This window comes from Sinocyclocheilus rhinocerous, unplaced genomic scaffold (assembly GCF_001515625.1).
Source record: "Sinocyclocheilus rhinocerous isolate Xijiao unplaced genomic scaffold, SAMN03320098_v1.1 scaffold2773, whole genome shotgun sequence".
NCBI lineage: Eukaryota > Metazoa > Chordata > Actinopteri > Cypriniformes > Cyprinidae > Sinocyclocheilus > Sinocyclocheilus rhinocerous.
Genome location: NW_015663019.1, coordinates 352,797 through 372,599, shown reverse-complemented (window position 1 = coordinate 372,599; position 19,803 = coordinate 352,797). Strand labels below are relative to the sequence as shown.

At 38.3% G+C, this 19,803-nt stretch overlaps 1 protein-coding gene across 1 annotated transcript in view; it reads left to right on the top strand.

The window, feature by feature from the left end:
* reck (reversion-inducing-cysteine-rich protein with kazal motifs) overlaps nucleotides 1-19,803 on the top strand; it is a 53,312-nt gene that overhangs the window by 1,396 nt on the left and 32,113 nt on the right. The window contains exons 2-6 of the mRNA XM_016539022.1: nucleotides 10,308-10,369; nucleotides 14,658-14,732; nucleotides 16,819-16,855; nucleotides 17,195-17,280; nucleotides 17,387-17,434. Coding sequence (XP_016394508.1) covers nucleotides 10,308-10,369; nucleotides 14,658-14,732; nucleotides 16,819-16,855; nucleotides 17,195-17,280; nucleotides 17,387-17,434 — 308 coding nt within the window. The remainder of the gene's footprint in view (nucleotides 1-10,307; nucleotides 10,370-14,657; nucleotides 14,733-16,818; nucleotides 16,856-17,194; nucleotides 17,281-17,386; nucleotides 17,435-19,803) is intronic.

Sequence of the window (19,803 nt, the reverse complement as noted above, 5' to 3'; positions counted from 1 at the left end):
GTGTGTGTGTGTGTGTGTGTGTGTGTGTGTGAGTGAGTGTTTGTGGATATGCTCGGGATATTCTTCAGTGAATTACTGATGTGAGACGTCTGACACACACAGAAGGTATTCGGCTGCTTTAGCTGATAGATAACGTGAGCGTGCAGAAGTTGGCTTTGAACCCTTTTAACCTTTATTTATTTTATTTAGTTCTCCTCTCACAGCACTGTTATGAAGCTGTGTTTCCTCCAAACGCTGCCTTGAGCCAATCACGTGCAGCAGATCAAGCAGCCGCTCGCGCTGTAACTATTTGAACCGTTTGTTTTTTTTCTCTACGCAAACATCTGCAACCAATTAGACTGCTTCAAATGCGGCTCAGGACAAGAACAGGAAAAACAGAGGTGGCAGACATCGCTGAAAATCAAAGTCATGCTTAAAATCAATGTCATCCATACAGTATGAAATAAGGAATGTCTTCAATCTGAAGGCTTCAGTGTTTTTTAGCATTTACAGAAGTTTGGTTCTTGTTCTTTGGTTCACGCACTTCAAAGTTTTTCAGAATTCTACATACCGTTTTCATTCTGTTTCTCTGAATCTTTTGATTGCAGGGTTTGTGTTGAATGTTTTCAGACTCCTTCTCATCCGCTGAGACTGAGCAATAGCAACACCTCTCCACCTAAACATGTGCAAGCCATTACAGCTCACGGACTCATTTAGTCCTTTGTCAAGGCACTGGATCTGCATGCACTGGACTCGCTCCACTTTTTGTCGTGTTTGATGTCTTGTTGTTGGGTTTGCAGAGCCGATGGTGTGGCCCGGCCGGTTCCTCACATCTGTTGAGAGCGATCCAGCCTCACGTGCTTCGCTTCTGACTGCAGACATGCGTGTATCTGCCGGACTCATGCTATGCCCACATGCTTTTCATGTCGTTTAAAGCCATCTGGCACTTTCATGTCATTATGAACGTTCAGAACATATTCTGACTTTATTCATCAGATCACACTGAGTCCAGGGAGAAATGCTGATCGTAATGGAGAACAACTGAAGTAATCCGTAGTAAATATCTTCATGCTATCGTAAATTCCTCTGCTGTTTAATTAATGACTCCCATATGTCTTCATGAAGCCTGTTTATTCTTATCAGGTGTATTAAAACGAGCCTTTTGAAATCTTTACTAAACTTTCAATCAAAAACCTTTATTTATAAAAAAGAACTCTTTCATTTGAAGCATTTAATTTGTAAACGCAATTTCGGAAATCTAAAATCTTTTTGTTTGTTTTTTTCTTTTTCTTTTTTCTAGTTGAATGCAAGCGCTTTTATTACAAACGATGTTATCAACATAACAATTTGAGTTAACAATGGAATTGAAAAATGAAGATGAATGTCTCAGTGTTTGGTTTGCATGAACTCCACGAGTTTGTGTGAAACCTGATGATCATGTTCTCCAGCGTGATGTGAGATGATCCAAAAACATCTTGTGCTTCAGCGGAAGAACATCTGAGCTTTTGAATAAAGGAGTTTCAGATCATCACTTTTCACACATTTTTCACAAACACGTTTTTTTTGGAAGTGTGCTGCTTAGTAAATTTACTGCAGTTGCTTTTGAGTTTTTTAATGCATCTTGAAAGAATTCCCATTATTTTTTGTCAAATCAGTAACTGACATTTGCTTGGTTTGTTTATCTTCCAATGCTCTGCTTTTTGAGTTTTTTTTCTGGTTTTGTCTCCAGTTTTAAAAACCGTTGCATGCTGTAAAAAACACTTACTGACCACAAACTGGACATTTGCAAGCTCCTCGTCAAACGTCCTTCTTGACAAACTCATGATCATGTTGGCGTTGTTTTGTGCATTATACAATGCAGTGGTTTCTGGAAGTGATTCTGAACGCTCTTTTACAGACGAATCACCCAGCTGGCTGACCGCTCCGAGAGAAAGTCACACGCCTGACAAATACTTGCTCAAAAAGCTGTTCAGCTGTGGCTTCATACCAGCCAAAATGATGAAAGTGTTGAATATTTTACATTTCATCCTCCTGTTTTCCCCCTTGGTCAGTCCGTTCTTGTTGATGTCAAATTGCTGGATTATTAATGCACAGGAAGTGACCTTTGACCGGCGGGCATTATTCTCTCTGGGCCTGACACGCAGGAATGCAGGAGCCGGCAGAAAAACACAGAGCAGGATCAGCCGCCATTCAACATTGTACGGCTCAGGGCAAAGGGTGACACAGGACGGCAAAAGTGCTATAGAAACGGCTCTCGTAAATAGACTGCGTGACCGAATACAGAACAAATGATTCTTACGAGCTGGTTCTTTTTAGTGAATCAAAAACATTTAGCGTGACCAGTGCAGTCTGATTCTCAAACGAACCGCTTGAATGACTCTCTATTGAATCATCCATACAGTGAATCAAACTCATGGAGCGCAACTAGTGCAGTTAGATTACAGAATGAATGATTCTAAATGACTTGGATCTTTTTAGTGAATCGAAAACATATAGCATGACCAGTTTAGTCCAATTCTCAAACAAATGGATCTAATGAGTCGGTCCTTTTTAGTGAATCAAACACGTAGAGCACAACCAGTGTATTTCGATTACAGAACGAATGACTCTAAAGATTTGGTTCTTTTAAGTGAATCAAACGGATATAACAGCGCATATAGTTTGATCACAAAATGAACAACTCTAATTAGTTGGTTCATTTTAGTGAATCAAAAACGTGACCAGTGTTTTTTTTTTCGATTACAGAACGAATGACTCTAAAGATTTGGTTCTTTTAAGTGAATCAAATACATAGAGTACAACCAGTGTAGTTCAGTTACAGAACTAATGACAAGATTTGGTTCTTTTAAATGAATTGAACACATAAAGCTCAACCAGTATATGTTGATTACAAAACAAACAACTCTAATGAGCTGGTTCTTTTCAGTGACTCATACACAACTAACTGTGAAATATGAATCAGTGTAATAACTGCTTGTGCATTTTGTCAGTAGCATTTTATAAATATTAATGAATGAAATGTTATGTTTGGCACTGATGCTTAACATACAAGGTCAGTTATTAGATTGTATTTATGCCACCTCTAAAAATTCTACACACGCTCTGCGAGAATTTTTTTACGTTTATTTATTATTGAAACCGTCTCATAGTTTCATTAAAAGTTCTCAAAGAATCATTAGTGAAACAGGAATCGTTGGATTCTTTCTCATTCTCTTCCCTGTTGTATTTTGGTGGAGGCATTTATCTAAAGTTACTCACATTCACTTTCGTTGTATTTCTTTAAAAGTCTGCACCCCAAAAGCTCTGGATGTCTGAGGAAACGTCATTGTTTTTAAGGAAGTTCAGATTTATATCTTTATTTTCTCTCATGCTTTCCCTGTGAATCCGATCATAACCTGGTGCCGTTGATCTCATCACACTGAGCTTCTGTGTCAGAAATGAGCTGTTGAATGCAATGGAAGCCCAATCGTTGTGGTTACATAATTTAATATAAGCTCATAACATTTGTCCAGTGGGATTGTAATGGTGCTACTTGAACGCAACGCTAATGTGCTGTTTAGTCTCCATACGAGTGAAGGGAGGCACTGTTCACAAGCTATTTGGCAAAGGAAAAGAAATGAATAATTCACATGCTCAACCACATGCATTCCATATTTTCAACATGAATAATTTAGATTCTTTACTTTAAAAGCTTCAGTGAAGGACTTTATTTCATCAGGAATGCACACAGTTTTCTGTACGGAGGGATGCAGTATTCTAGCCTGTACATACTTTTTTTTTATAACAATAATAACAAATGACAACTTATAACTTTTGCATAATTTATCGTTCAAAAGTTTGGGGTCAGGAATATTTTTTTGAAAGAAATTAATACTTTTATTCAATGAGGACACATTAAATTGATCAAAAGTGACAGTAAAGACATTTATAATGTTACAAAAGATTTCTGTTTCAAATAAATGCTGTTCTTCTGAACTTTCTGTTCATCTGTGAATCCTGAAAAATAAAATGCATCACAGTTTCCACAAAAATATTGTGCAGCACAACTGTTTTCAACATTGATAATAATCAGAAATGTTTGTTGAGCAGCAAATCAGCATATTAGAATGATTTCTGAAGATCTGTGTGTGTGTGTGTGTGTGTGTGTGTGTGTGTGTGTGTGAAATCGGCGCTCCCCACCCATGCTGACTTTAGAAAGAGGAAGAATCTTTGTGGAATAGCAGTATTGGACTAATACTAAAGCACTAATATGCCACAGGATATTTTCACTTTTGGCTCGGTGACAAATAAGAGTGCCCAGGACGATAAAAACATCTTCAAAATCTGGTTTACAGCACATGTGCCAAGAAATCTGCTGTTTGTCATTTAAGTTGGTTTCATATGGTTTTGCTAAACTTTTTACATTTAATGTAGTGTAGCTTTTTAAAGTAAAAATAAATGTTTTTACTTAATCATTATTTTAAAGAAAATGGCTTTAAAATTTCAAGTAAAAATTTGAACAAAAATTTATTGGGATAATAAAATATTATTAGAATGTAAAGCAGCTGTTTTCTATGTGAATATCTGTTAAACTGTAATGTATTTCTGTGATGCGCAGCTGTATTTTCAGCATCATTACTGCAGTCTTCAGTGTCACATGATCTTCAGAAATCATTCTAATATGCTGATTTGCTGCTCAACAAACATTTCTGATTATTATCAATGTTGAAAACAGTTGTGCTGCACAATATTTTTGTGGAAACTGTGATGCATTTTATTTTTCAGGATTCACAGATGAACAGAAAGTTCAGAAGAACAGCATTTATTTGAGATAGTGGTCGGCTGATACAGAATTCTTTACACTTGCACGAGGGAAAGCAATCGCATTAACACCTCCTTTGGCCCGATCGCACAGAAGAGCGTGAAGCCCTGGATGAAGTCTTGCGTGTCCCTGTCAGACGCTCTGCTGGAGGCTGTGTATCTCAGTGTGAGTGTGCTGTACTGGAGTCAGCTGTCTGCTGCTCTATTGTGTCTCTCGGAGCCGCTCTGTGTGACGGAGCATGCTTCTTTACAGCGTGACAGGATTAGCACCGCCTCGCACCGCCTCTGTCACTCAGGCTTTTGTTGGTTCAGCTCATTGTTGGTTTTTCCAGCTTGTCCAGGACTCTCCTCCAGCAGACCTTCTGCTCCTGCTTTCAGTCAGTGTGATGCAGATTTGGGCTCAGGTCTGGTGGTGTGTGACTTCATCTGAGTGTAACAAGGCATTGTTGAAGTCACTGCATAACAGACTCATGCTGAAGTGAGAATGGCATCGAGCGTATGCTGGGCTTCCATTGATGCTTACTATAGTCGAGCACCGTAACGCTCCTGTTGACCTTAACAGAGTGATTCTTTCACCTCAAAACTTTGTTTTTCTTTTAGACGGAAGGAAGGCTCCTGTAAGGCCTCACATCTGCTCAGAAAGCCCTTTTATTTTTTGCTTGCTTTACAAAGTAGACCTCTATGGAGGCTTGTTTCCAACACTGGATGAAAAATAAATAAAATGGGTAATCGTGACTATTTCACAATTCTAACATTTTATTTCACAATTGTGAATATGTCTGAGAATTGTGCAATTCTGAGAAGAAACGTTAGAATCGTGAGATAAAACGTTGACATTACCTTCTTTAACATATTTTTTATTCTGTGGTGGAAACAAAAATAAAAAAACAGATAAAACATAATCGCAATATGTAAACTTAGAATTTGGAGAGAAAAAAATCAGAGTTGTGATAAATGAACTCAGAACTGTTTATATCTCGCAATTGTTTTTCCTCACCATAGAATAAAAGTCAGAATTGCATGTTTATATCTCTCAATTCTGAGTTTATATTCTGCAATTCTGTTGGGTTTATTTTCACCACAAAAAAAAAAAAAGAGAAAATTGCACGGTTATATCTCTCACTTCTGATTTCTGAATTGCAAGAATAACAGTCAGAATTGTGAGATAAGGTCTCAATCACTTTTCTATAATTTTCTCCCATGGTGTAAACAAGCTTCTGTAGACGTCAGTACGTCTGCTGGTTGATCAGATATGCAGTTTGTGCGGTCTGAACACAGTCTGACGCTGCGCTCGTCTCATTAGCAGCCCGTAGGCCTGTGTGCAGCTGTCATTGCTCATTAAAGCTCTCGCCGCGAGAAAGACTTCGCTTCGCTGCACGATTGATCCTCCCCTTGTATAATGTAAACCTCTGTGCTACTCAACTCAATGAGCGCCAGACATGATATTTGCTTTCTGCTGCCCTTCAGTTTTCCTCCATAGCGACACACTCAGCACTCCAGCAGTGGCCATGGCTTTTATCAGTTTCCTCAGCAGCAGTCATTTGTTTGGTCTGGGCTGAATGTCTGAGGTAGGCTTCAGATCATATAAACTGTAATGTCAAGTGGTGTAACTCAAAACTCAAAAACGTAATGATATATAATGATATAGAATTTATAATGATATTTGAAAAAAAAACACATTTTATCTTGAAAATGATATTTAAACCTGTTTTGAAAATATTGATTAAGATGTGTTCATGCATGTTCAAGGTGTAAGGAAAATAAACGAAAGAGTCAATAAACTGAATTTTTTCTTAATGCTATAAAAGTTTTTGAAACCATACAAAACCAACATAACCCAATGAGTCAACTAAACTGCAATCTAAATTTTAGGAACAACACAACAGAAATTCTGTTTTCACACAAGACTATATTGTCGTAATGGATATTGCTGTCATAATGTGGTGAAGCGGTATGATATTCATTGACCATTTGCTAGAATCTCATCATATAACCAGTCTTATTCTGGTTAACCAGCGTTTCAGAAAATAATGGCACAGCTTCCAGAACAGCCGCTGAATCAGATCCCTCTAATAAGAGCTCTGCTGGTGTCTTTCCCCTGTGATTGTTGAAGGGCACAGACGGTCTGTGAAGGATTCAAGTGGTTTTATCCCATGCTGGAGCAGGGAGTGGATAGAAGTGACAGTCCTCAGTGTTTGGGAAAGTTACTTTTAAAAGTAATGCATTACAATATTGTGTAATTGCGATGGTTTTTATGGAAAGTAGTGCATAACGTTACTTATGCGTACATTTTTTTGTCTTCTGGGCTGGGCTGGACTGGCTTATTTGTTTTTTAATAACACCCAGAAGTTATGTTTTTGGCAAATGTAGAGGCCCTTCCACACCAGACGTGAAATGAATAAGCCTCTGCACTCACTCCTGATTTCTCTCAACACAGAGACAGGAGAGATCTCAGTGAATAAATGGGAAAACAAAGTAACTTGCATTATTTATTTTAAAGAGTCTCTCAGATATTTTGTTGCAAATTTAAAAGTAATGCATTACTTTACTAGTTACTTGAAAAGTAATCTGATTACATATCTTGCATATGCTTGTACTGTGTTACAACACCGGCGGTCCTTTAAAAATCCTTTTCTGTCCTGGTTTCTGTACTGAAAAAGTCAAACGTGCATCTGCTTTTTCTCTACTGTGAAACCCATAAGTCATTCAACAACGCTATTTTATGGCCTAACAGAGTCGAACAGGATTGGCTGCCCCAGTCGACGGTCAGTAAAGTGATATATATTATCAGTTGTGTTTCTAGCAGCATGTGCTGCAGGACTGGTTAGCGGCCGGTTAGCGTAGGGTTTATCCGCTCCAGTTGTGTCTGTAGGCGCTCTAACCGAGGCTTTGAACTTTGATGGGATCCTCATGGGTGTCTTTGGAAGCGGTTCAGGGTCCAGGGTCTCAGGGCCACCTCGTGCTCTCGTCTGCTTCTCATTGCTGTTTGATCACCTTCGTCAAAGGGCCTCCCTTTCAAGTGCTCTTCAGCTCGTGCCAGAGATCCCGGCGTCTCTGGACATCAAACACCCTTTGCACGAGGGTCCGGGGCAGCTTTACCCGTTCTCCCTCACTCCCCGGGGAGCCTGGGCAGCGGTCGGGTGAGTACACAGTGCTGCTGGGCGGCTGGATGGGTCGGTCTGGAGGCTGAAGTGGATGTTCAGGAACGTTGAAGAAGGGAGAGACGAATTAAAATTAATTTTTAGGGGCCTCAAAGTCAAAGCCTGGTTTTATAATGAAGAAAAAACCTTATGCATGATCTTTTATTATTGGTATTATTTTTATCATTATCATTATTATTTATAATAATTCATAAGCAGTAAAGCTGGGTGAGCACTGAAGATAGCAATGTGCTGAAATGTCTGCTTGTGCTTGTCTAGCGTTTAAATAACCTGCATCTTGCACTCTTTTGCACTATGCAGTTTATATAATAAAACATGTATTTATTTATTTTTTGCTAGACTCTTTTAGTCTGGGTTGAATTCAGTGTGCGGTCTGCAATGCTTTTTTTTTCATTTGTAGTAAAGCTTTACATTTTTATTAAAATGATTTGTTAATAATAATAATAAATAAATTATATAATATATATTTTATTATTATATATAATAATAAAATATATTGAAATTATTTGTTAATAATAGTAATAATAATATATTTTTATTATTATTATTAAGAGATAAATATTAGATAATTTTATCTTTTTATGATAAGGCGGTGTTAGTTCAGGTTGTAAAAATTCATGAGGTAAAAAAAAAAAAGGATATTGTCCAATTAATAAAGATTTTTGTAAAAAAAAAATTTTCTTCTTTAAAATATATCCCTCCCAACACAATCCATTACCATTTTCAACCTCAGCAGATTCAAAAGCTCCATCGTCATCCATGTTGGAATAACAGAAGTGTAAATGTTCCTGTCTAATGGACTTTCAAGCGCGTAAAACAGCTTTTAAATGAACCTTTGCACTGCTTTGGTTTTATAGCAGCACACGTAGCTCTGTTCGGCTGTGGCTAGCTTTAGCAGGCCTTGCTTTTACTCACACTGTGAGCGTATGTTTATCACCGCTTTAAAACTTCGTCACGAATGCTGCTTTCATTTAGTGGCTTTACTTCAGAGACAATGGAGGTCAATTCCTCAACCTCAGAACAACAACAGCGGCACAAGCGCCAGATTTACTGCACATCCAACACATTAAAAACCAGCGGCGTCGTCTCGATAAACTAGCACTTCACCGCCGGGATGACAGGAAAGACTGGTGTGTCTCACTTCAGCCGCGTCTGCTCATTTAAAAACCAGACGCTCTGAGACAGAAAGATCATCCAGAAACCTCCTCAAACTCACTACAGCCAGCGAAGAAGAGCACTTAGCAGTGCACACGTCTGAGTCACGAGCGCTGAGATGCAGAAGAAACAGATCAGATCACGCTGATGAAAGGAACGGGTCTGGATGAGACGCAAATGGAGGACGGCTGAGATGAAAGCACTTCATTTTGATAATGACGACTTTTTCCGGAGGAGCATAAACAGATGAGAATATGTTCTTCTAAGGTTTTCAAAGCCTTGTGATGATTACCAGCAAACAGTCGCTGAAGCACAGGAGCTTCTCCCTCGCTCTCAGAAAGCTTGAAGTCACAGTTCTGTCGTCTCCTCTCAATCTGCTCACATTCTCACATGCGTTCAGTTCATAGCTGGCTGTGGGGTTTTGCTGCTTGATATCTCTCAGACTCCTCTGTCTGGTGCTCAAAAACAAGAGGGCAGCATTAATATAGCTTTGCAGTGGTTTGTCACAAAAAAAGGCGTTTTCTAGCAACCAAATGTAAGTCTCTTCTGCTCATCAAGACTGCATTTATTTGAGCAAAATTACAAACAGCTGTTTTCTATGTGAATCTCTGTTAAACTGTAGTGTGTTTCTGTGATCAGAGCTGTATTTTCAGCATCATTACTCCAGTCTTCAGTGTCACATTCAAAGCAGCCAAAGTTCCCAGACCTTCTGCTGTCAGTCTGAAGCTCTGTCCATGCCAGACTAGGACGCTTCTTACATAAACCATCAGAAAACCATCAGAAAACCATCAGAAAAGGTCCTGGTGATTTCTGCCAGAACATTATCCGTTTCCTGCTACATTAAAACAGAAAACAGTGGGTAAAACACCTGTGAAAATCTTCATATGAAGACGATATATTGTAGTGTGTTTTTACACTTTTCTTGGAGTGTAGCATTAATGTTGATTAAAACTCCCTCAGTGTTTTTGTATTAAATGTAAGCACTAATGAGCGGTGCGCTGACCCTCACATGCACCAGAGCTTCAGGAAGGCCATATATAGAAATCCTATGATGATTAACTGCCAACTGCCCATTTCAAGATGCTTAGTCTCACTATTTATGGCCGAACACAAAGTGCCGGCGAGCGCATTCTCCGTCAGTGGGACTTACAGTGAAATATGGAGGGAGTAGCCTGGATCAGAAGGACTGAACTCTCTCTCTCTGTTTTCTAGATCCGTCCTGCTGCCATCATGCTGCAGAGCTCTTTCCTCAGTGTAGAGGAGCCTGTGAACAGGTAACAGCATTCACACACAAACACACACACACACACACACACACACTGACACTGAGGAACACAGCTTGTTCTCGAATTAAAGCATTAGAATCTCTGCACTGTTTGAGAATCTCTGAGCTGATTGCAGGATTGACGATCAATAAAACATTGTCATTTAATCCGATACTCTATCAAAACTGTTTCGTTTCAGTGTTTGTTTCCAAAGACTTTTAGTTTGTATTTCCCTGTTTTGCTGAGTTGTACTTCCTGTTCCCTTTATTCTAGTCACTAGTTTGTTTTCATAGTAACTAATTATGTTGTTCACTTGTTTAGTTCTCATTAGTCTGTGTATGTATCAGAACTAAACGAGACACGGGTGAACAACACGATCAGTTAAAGGGGTCATATGATGCGATTTCAATTGTTCCTTTCTCTTTGGAGTGTTACAAGCTCTTGGTGCATAAAGAAGATCTGTAAAGTTGCAAAGACTAAAGTCTCAAATCCAAAGAGATATTCTTTATAAAAGTTAAGAGTTAACCACAGAGTTTTGGGCAGTGTAGAGTAGCGCTTGTTGTTTGTCGTTTCTCCGATCACAAATGCAGACATGGTTTATGTTTACGTGGCGCGATGCAACACAACGCATAAAAAGAGAGTATAAGTCATTATAATCCATAATTATGTCCCCACTGGTTGCAACGAATGCCTCGTTTATAATGGGTTTTAATGTTTTTGAATCGTCGATCCGGCCGGACAGGGCATCACAGTATGGTGAGGGGCGTAACATTTCCGACGCACGCTTGAGGTATTCGGCCAATCACAACGCACTGGATAGCTGGCCAATCAGAGCACACCTCGCTTTTTCAGACCGATGAGCTTTGTAAAAATCGACGTGTTTCAGAAAGGCGGGGCATAGAGGAGAAACAATAATTATTAATAATTATTCTTAAATGAATGTGTTACCAGCTCTAGATAATGACATGGAAAAGATCTAAAATGAATAAATTAGTATACTATTATTCATCTGTCCATCGGTTTTCCCAGGTTTGGAATTTATGGCTTTTAGAGATATTCAAAGTTTTTTATTTTTTTAAACATCTGTGTATATATATATATATATTTATATGGATCCCTTACAAAAGCTTTGGCGCTGATGTGATACAGTGATGATATCAGATGGTAATACCATGATACTGAGCAATATTATTCATATAACATTGTATGACAAGGTCAAGGTCAAAAAACATGGTATAACTGTATTATTCTTTGAAATTGAAAGAAGAGCCGTATATTTTGGCAGCATTGCAGACTACAAAACCAGCATGAATCAGTGAGCTGAGAAACAGATCTGCTCAGGAGAGTGTTTTCCTCCGTCCTTTGAAGCTGAGAGATGAACAAGAGCAGATGAGAGTCTCCATCTCTGCTCTGTGTTCGTGCGGAGCAGGTGAAGGCCTGCGTCCCATCATTAGAGAATGCGATTAGGCCGAGGCGACTTTCACAGATTCACGTGTGTCTTTCGAGCTCTGGAACTCCAAGCACATGAAAAACTCCCTGAATGGCCTCTTTATGAAGTTCAGACGGGTCAGTTAGTAGCGGTGCGTTAACCCGCTGACCCGCACAGAAACACTGTCCCATTCAGTACAGTGAGAGTCTGAGTGAAGCCTGCTGTTTGCATCTGCCAGTCACCGAATGATCGGAAACACAGAAAACAGCATTAGAGACGGCGTGAGAGAGACAGAAAACCCATCAGATGGAGACGGATCTATAAAACAGGAGAGAATAATGGCGGCTTGTTTGTCACGGCGTAATCGCCCGTTTCATCCTAATGGACGGCTGAGGCTTTGAAGAGACGAGGCCTTCAGCCCTTTGAGGAGGGGCTGCGCTGCTTTAGAAGATCCCGCCGGCACCGCCACTGATTGAGCCCTCCAAACAAAAAACTGAAGAAAGAAACGAGGAGCACTTTCCAGACGGACTGGAGGCTTCATTGCTCTGGTCCTGTGGGCGGAGCCGCAGCTCTCCTTTGATCGCTGGTCTTCCTGCTGCTGAGCGACGCACAGCTGATTATAATGCTGCACACATTCAGAACTTCACTTCATGTGGCTCACTCATCTCCGCTGATAGACGGAAGCGCAATCAAAACCCTTTCAGCTACTGATTTAGCTATGCTTATTTTTCTTATAAATGTTATATTTGTGTAGGGCTGTCAATCAGTTAAAAATCATATTTGAATTGAATTATAATTTTATTTAAAATTATTTATATATATATATATATATATAAAAAAAAAAATATATATATGTTTATATAATCTAAATTATATCAATATTTTTGGTTTTGTGGCAGATGAGTAAAGTATTGAATATTACAAAAAAAAAAATGGTGAAAACTGGAAATTTCCTTTTTATGGAATTTATGCATTTAGCAGACGCTTTTATCCAAAGCGACTTACAGTGCATTCAGGCTATACATTTTTTTACCAATATGAATATATTAATATATTAATATATATAATCTATTTATCATATTGTTTAAATTATACATATGTTTATTTATAATATTATGCTTCTATAATTTAAATTCTTTTTTTTTTTAACTTTTTTGTGGCAGATGAGTAAAGAGTGTTACAAAATGAATAGCACAATATTACAAAAAATGTGGTGAAAATTGGGAAAACCGATATCAAAATCATGTGATTGGTTGATGCTGGCTGAGCCCCGCCTCCAAGTCCTCTGACTGGCTGTCACACGTGAGCCTGACGCTGTCATGGAGTGTTAATTCAGTGATATCTCTCAGATAGCAAGGACATTTTATATGATATATTCCAAATATCACTTACATCCGTCTCTGACAAAAAGTCTCTGAAAAGTAGGAAAAATGAGAATCAAAAGCGCATTTTGTGCATTTTTTTTTGGAGTTCTCTCCATTTCTTCGTAACGAGTCAGATGTGTTTTTTTTTTTGTAGGAAGAAATTATTTGAAACATCTGCCAGCAAATTCATATTTTCCCATTTTCTGTCCCCGTTTGTCGCTAATTATCCTTCATCACAGAGGGATTCTTTGCAGAAACGCTGGCCAAGCCGCCTGAAAACCACCACGGCCTCGTTCAGATGCTGCGGTTGTGTAAAATGATGAAGATCTATAATTCACTGGAACTGAGTTTGGCTTCTGTCCTCCAAACTGCTCGCTGGCAGACGCTCTGCATTAATGAACAGATCGTTCCTGATCGCGCTCCCAGAGACAGAGTCCAGCCGCTGATTTGTTTCCGGCAGACAGAAGTTCACAGAGCCTCTGTACATCGAGATCCAGAGCGTTTGGGCCGAGGTTGAGAAATACAAACACAGCACCACTGAGTGCTTCACATGTGCCAGGAACTGGAAAACTCATTTTTGTGGAATTTTTGTATGCATTAAGGGGGATAATTATTAGGTTATATATATATATATATATAACTTTAGAACTTTAGTAACGAAGGAACTTTGAGTTGCTTCATTGAAAGCTTATTGTATCACTGTATTAAAAGCTCTCTGTATGATGAGAGAGATGGACTGAGAGTGTGATTCCCTGCATCTGATACAGCATTCATTCTTCAGCTCAATCTCATATTCACAATAAAACATTAGTCTGAATGTCCGCAGAGGAAAGCGATATCTGTGTCGTACTATCTTTCATCTGTTAAAGGCATAGTTCAGTCAATAATGAACATGACCCCATGATTTACTCAGCCTCGAGTCATCCTAGGTGTGTATGACCTTCTTCTTTCAGACGAATCCAATCGGAGTTACATTAAAAAATGTCCTGGCTCTTCCAAGCTTTATAATAGCAGTGAATGGGTGTTGAGATTTTGAAACCCAAAAAAGTGCATCCATCCATGATTAAAAGGCTCCGGGGGTTAATAAAGGCCTCCTGTATGTATGTATGTATAATCACATTAAATTAACAGGTTAATTAGACAGCCCTATTGTTTTTTATTAATTCCTAAATAATAATAGGCTTTATTTACGGTTATTACAACATCCATTCATGACTGTATGGAAATTAGTATAGAAAATCATAGATACATGAATTCATGTTTCCGTGTATCATTTTTTTTGCACACACAGCAGATGGAATTGCAATGCTAATGATTGTTTCCAAATGTTTTTCTAAATTCATTCATGATATTCTACTTAACTAAACAAATGAACTGCAATGAATCACGCCCAAACGAAGATCGTTCAGACGAAGGCCGCTGCTTTCAGGAAGTCACATGATGCTGTTGATCTAAAACATTCAAAGCATTTGGCTGTGCATTTATTGAATGTTTCTCTCTGCAGCTCGCGACCATCAGGAGTGAATCGCGTCTGAAGCACCTTCTCCTGCGTTTGCCCAGTTACTGCCCCGAGTCTCTGGTAAGATCTGTGTTTACATTACAGCTGTCGCCCCGGCAACACAGGAAGTCTTAAACCGAGAGAGCGCTGCTGCTTCCTGTTCCTCCCTCGTGGTTATGGTGCTGCTTGGCAGTAATGAAGCCGAGATGAAGGCTGATGGATGCCCTCCACCCTCTTTCCCTGAGTTTCAAAGCTGGATTGCCAGCGCCAGCAATATGCAATTACACTCAGCCTCTAATTAGCCATAGTGGAAGCCTCAGGCCTGTTTCAGTTGGACGTGTGTGTCCTGCGCTAATTCACCGAAAATGGATGCAAATGGAATTTGGAAGCATTAGAAATGTGTTTGAAAGCATTTCAGAGTCCAAATCAAGCCTGTTTTTTGAGTCTGATGCATCAAAACCACATTGTTTTTTGTGCTCCTCACAAATGATGCTGAATGGTTTTGACGAGCTTGTTTTTCATACGCCAGAGAGCATTGACGTCGAATCTCAGACATTGTCCTGTTTATTCAGCTCATTGTCTTGTCAAAGCGCAGGCCGTGTGGATAAGGAGCGGCCGTGACCCTGATCCAACAGCGTCCCACCGCAGATGTTTATGCATTCTGTGGCTCTCATCTGCATCTACTTTTAATTAAAGTTGAGTCATATTAGGAGGCTCTCTGGAGCCGCAGTGCAGGGAAGAAGAGCTTCCCTGATGAAGCCATCTTTGTACACGGGTCCTGTCCTTTAACTGCTTAAAGAAGAGTGGTTTTGTCTTTCAGTTTGCCATCCATTATATTACATTTGAAATGCTTCACATATTGCATTGTGTGTTTTGTGTTGCACAAAATATAAACCATGACACCAGATTCTCTAAATATTTACATTACTGTTGAAAGGTTTGGGGTCAGAGAGATTTTTCAAAAGAAATTAATACTTTTATTCATCAAGGATGCATTAAATTGATCAAAAGTGACAGTAAAGGCATTCATAATGTTACAAAAGATTTCTGTTTCAAATAAATGCTGTAATGATGCTGAAAATACAGCTGCGCATCACAGAAATACATTACAGTTTAACAGAGATTCACATAGAACACAGCTGTTTTACACTGTAATAATATTTCACTGTTTTTACTGTATAAATGCAGAGACTTCTTTCAGAAACATTAAACAGATCTTACCAACCACAACATTTTGAATGGTAGTGTGCATTTTTCTCATTTAAAACGTTTTTGCTAAATTTTCACACATCATAATTAATAATAATAACTGCATAACAACTTTAGTAAAAAGTGCTCAATGCACAAATTTAAAAACTGTGCAGAATCATACTTTTAAAAAAAATGTGTTTAATGTATAAATATTCAAAAGTAATTTTATTTGATAAAACAATAAATGTTTTTTATTTCTAGGTTTATGTTACATTTGGAGTCTCACATTTTAAATCTGTTCTTCTGAACATGAACATTATATTATCATCAACTCCCTCGTGTTGCCTGAAGTGAGATTTTCAGTAAATAATGACCTGCTACATAACTTAATAACTTATTCTGCTCTTCAAAGAAGAATCCTCAGGTTTGGAAGTTTTACACTGTAATAATATTTCACTGTTTTTACTGTATAAATGCAGAGACTTCTTTCAGAAACATTAAACAGATCTTACCAACCACAACATTTTGAATGGTAGTGTGCATTTTTCTCATTTAAAACGTTTTTGCTAAATTTTCACACATCATAATTAATAATAATAACTGCATAACAACTTTAGTAAAAAGTGCTCAATGCACAAATTTAAAAACAGTGCAGAATCATACTTTTTTTAAAAATGTGTTTAATGTATAAATATTCAAAAGTAATTTTATTTGATAAAACAATAAATGTTTTTTATTTCTAGGTTTATGTTACATTTGGAGTCTCACATTTTAAATCTGTTCTTCTGAACCTGAACATTATATTATCATCAACTCCCTCATGTTGCCTGAAGTGAGATTTTCAGTAAATAATGACCTGCTACATAACTTCTTCTGCTCTTCAAAGAAGAATCCTCAGGTTTGGAAGCACATGAGAGCGAGTAGATGATGTGTTCTGAGTTGTTGTCGTGCTAAACATCTCCTTTTCGCTTCGCAGAGTGAACTTTGGATCTGCATCAACAACACATTGCCGGGTACGTGAACACAGATGGAGACGTTGAGAGCCGTCTGCAGAACACACCTGTACCAGCCTTAAAAGAACAAGAGAGGATTTAGAGTCTCTGAAGACATAATGCCTCCCAGATGCACAGATATCACACTTCACATCAGTCAAGCTACACCTTGCATGGCCATTAAAACCCCGTCCAGAGCGTTGAGCTGCAGCTCATAAAGAACCCAAGCCAAACTCTCCACATTCAAAGCACGTCTGCATGCAATATGAATGCCGTGTTGTTTTGAGACTCATCAGTGTGTCATGTATGCTTCTGCATTAGATCCACTGTAAAGCTCACTGTGATTCTGAACATTTCCAGGAGCATCAAAGAAGTCTGACGGATGGGTGGGTTTGGGCTGCTGTGAGCTGGCCATCTCCGCTGAATGCCGCAGGGACTGCAAACAGGTCAGTAAACAGATCTTATATAATCTATATAAACATGTAGAGAAGTCTGTAAGCTCATCGGCTCACCTGTGGTTCTTAGATGCGTGTTTTTCTGCTTTCTGTTCAGGCGTCGTCTAAAAATGACATCGCTAAAGTATGCAAGAAAGACACAGAGGTGGGAGTTTACCTTTATTTTACTTCATAGAGTTTACAAATGTCGAAGCCTGTTTCCACTTCAAGAGTAAAAATAAGTCATTGTGGTAATTACGAGAAAGTTTGAAATAAATGTGACACTTTTTTTTTTTGTGAAATAGAGAGTCACAACTGTGAGAAATTCAGAATGCGGATTGTGAGAGATATTTGCAATTATGAAGAAAAGTCACAGATGTGAGATTGTCACAGGTGCTTTTATTTTCGTTCTTCGAGGTAGAAGCAGGCTTTCATAAAGTTCAGATTAAGAACATGTTTGTTCCGATAATACTTCGCCACGTAACTTGTCCGGTGTGAATAACCTGTTTCTTTAACCCTCCTGTTGTGTTCCGGTCATTTTTTAGACTTTTCTCCCCCATCCTGTTATACTTGTGGTGTTTTTGGTTCACATTATGCTGCATTCTTACCACTTATTAATTGTAGGAATTATTGATCTGAGCTTATGCACCTCAAAAAGTGAAACAAACTAACATTATTTTGCCGATGTTTGAGGTTTAAGCTCAGATCAATGAGGCCTGCAATCAATCAGTTCCTAAAGGAACACGAAACCTGGGCCAAATGAAAGAAAACAAGTTGATAAAAAGATTGAATCCAAGATTTGGTGATATTATAGCATAACAAGAAATTTGTCATTTTTGACCAGGAACACCAAATTAGGGTTTAGTGATCATACTAGTGTTGTTAGTATTATTTGCAGTATTTATTATTATTTTTACATTTCTTTTATTTCTTTAATTAGTTTTTATCTAATTTACTTATTTATTAGTTTTTCATCTGATATTTATATTTGACTTTATTGCAGCTGTATGTCCATTTTTAATAGTTTTAGTTAACAATAATAAGACTGGATTAGACTGATGACCCGAGTCAATATCATACGGCTGGTGCTGAGTCAGTATGGAAAATATACTTCAGACACCTTAGCAACCACACAACAATTCCCTGACAACCGTCCTCAGCCCCGCAGTGTTGGGCCAGTGGCTTCAGAAACGCTGTGAATCCGGTTTAACACACAGTGACCTTCACAGAGACTCTCGCTCCGGTTGAGCTGTTGAGATGAAAGCAGGCAGACTCTGGGAGGTCTCGGTCCTTCATCAGAGTCCTGGACACTTCTCTGTTTGTTTGTCTAGCAGCTCTGCAGTCTGAAATGAGCCTCAAGCTTTATTTGTATTTATTCATTTAAAGCCTGGTTTCTAGCACAGGCCCAAACCTCTTTATGAGGTTGTTTCGTTAGTGTTGAGCAATGGAAAAATATAATTTCCCTCGAACTGGACATGCTGTCGCCACATTACAGCGCAATAAATCTGTAATTCTGCTGGCTGAGTGTTATAAAAGAGTAATGATCCCCGATAGAAATGCTGTAGCTCTGATGCTGTTCTCCATCGGTCAGACTGTAGTCCGTACGGCTCTTGAGATCCAGACAAACATGCAGACCATCGGCACAACGTTTGCTTTGGATCGCTCTCACAACAACTTCAGCTCTTTCATCGTGTGCCCTTGGTTTTCTTACGCATTCTTCAGCAGGTTTTAAAGATAAAATGTGCCTTAGTTTTATTAGCACACTACCATTCATGTACGGGGTCAGCAAGATTTATTCATGTTTCTGAAAGAAGTCTCTTCTGTTCACCGAGGCTGCATTTATTTGATCAAACACAGTAAAAATTATGAAATATTATTACAATGTAAAACAGCTGTTTTCTATATGAATATGTGTTAAACTGTAATTTATTGTAACTGTTAAACTGTAATTTATAATTATGATCAAAGCTGTATTTTCAGCATCATTACTCCAGTCTTCAGTGTCACATGATCTTCAGAAATCATTCTAATATGCTGATTTGCTGCTCAACAAACATTTCTGATTATTATCAATATTGAAAACAGTTGTGCTGCACAATATTTTTGTGGAAACTGTGATACATTTTATTTTTCATGATTCACAGATGAACAAAGTTCAGAAGAACAGCATTTATTTGAAATAGAAATCATCTGTCTTTACTTTGGACCAATATAATGTGTCCTTGCTGAATAAAAGTATTAATTTCTTTGAAACAAATACATTTGTTGAATGGTAGTGTAAGGTACGACCACAATGGCATTCACGACTGAAAACTTTTGCACGATTGTTGTATTGGAAACAAACAAAAAAAAAATGATATAAATGTGACCCTGGACCAAAAAAACTGTTATAAGTGTCTTTTTTTTTTTATTGAGATTTGAATAAATAATCTTTCCATTGATGTATGGTTTGTTAGGATTGGACAATATTTGGCTGAGATAGGGCTGGACGATATGGCCAAAATTTATATCACGATATATTTCTTAATTTCGGTC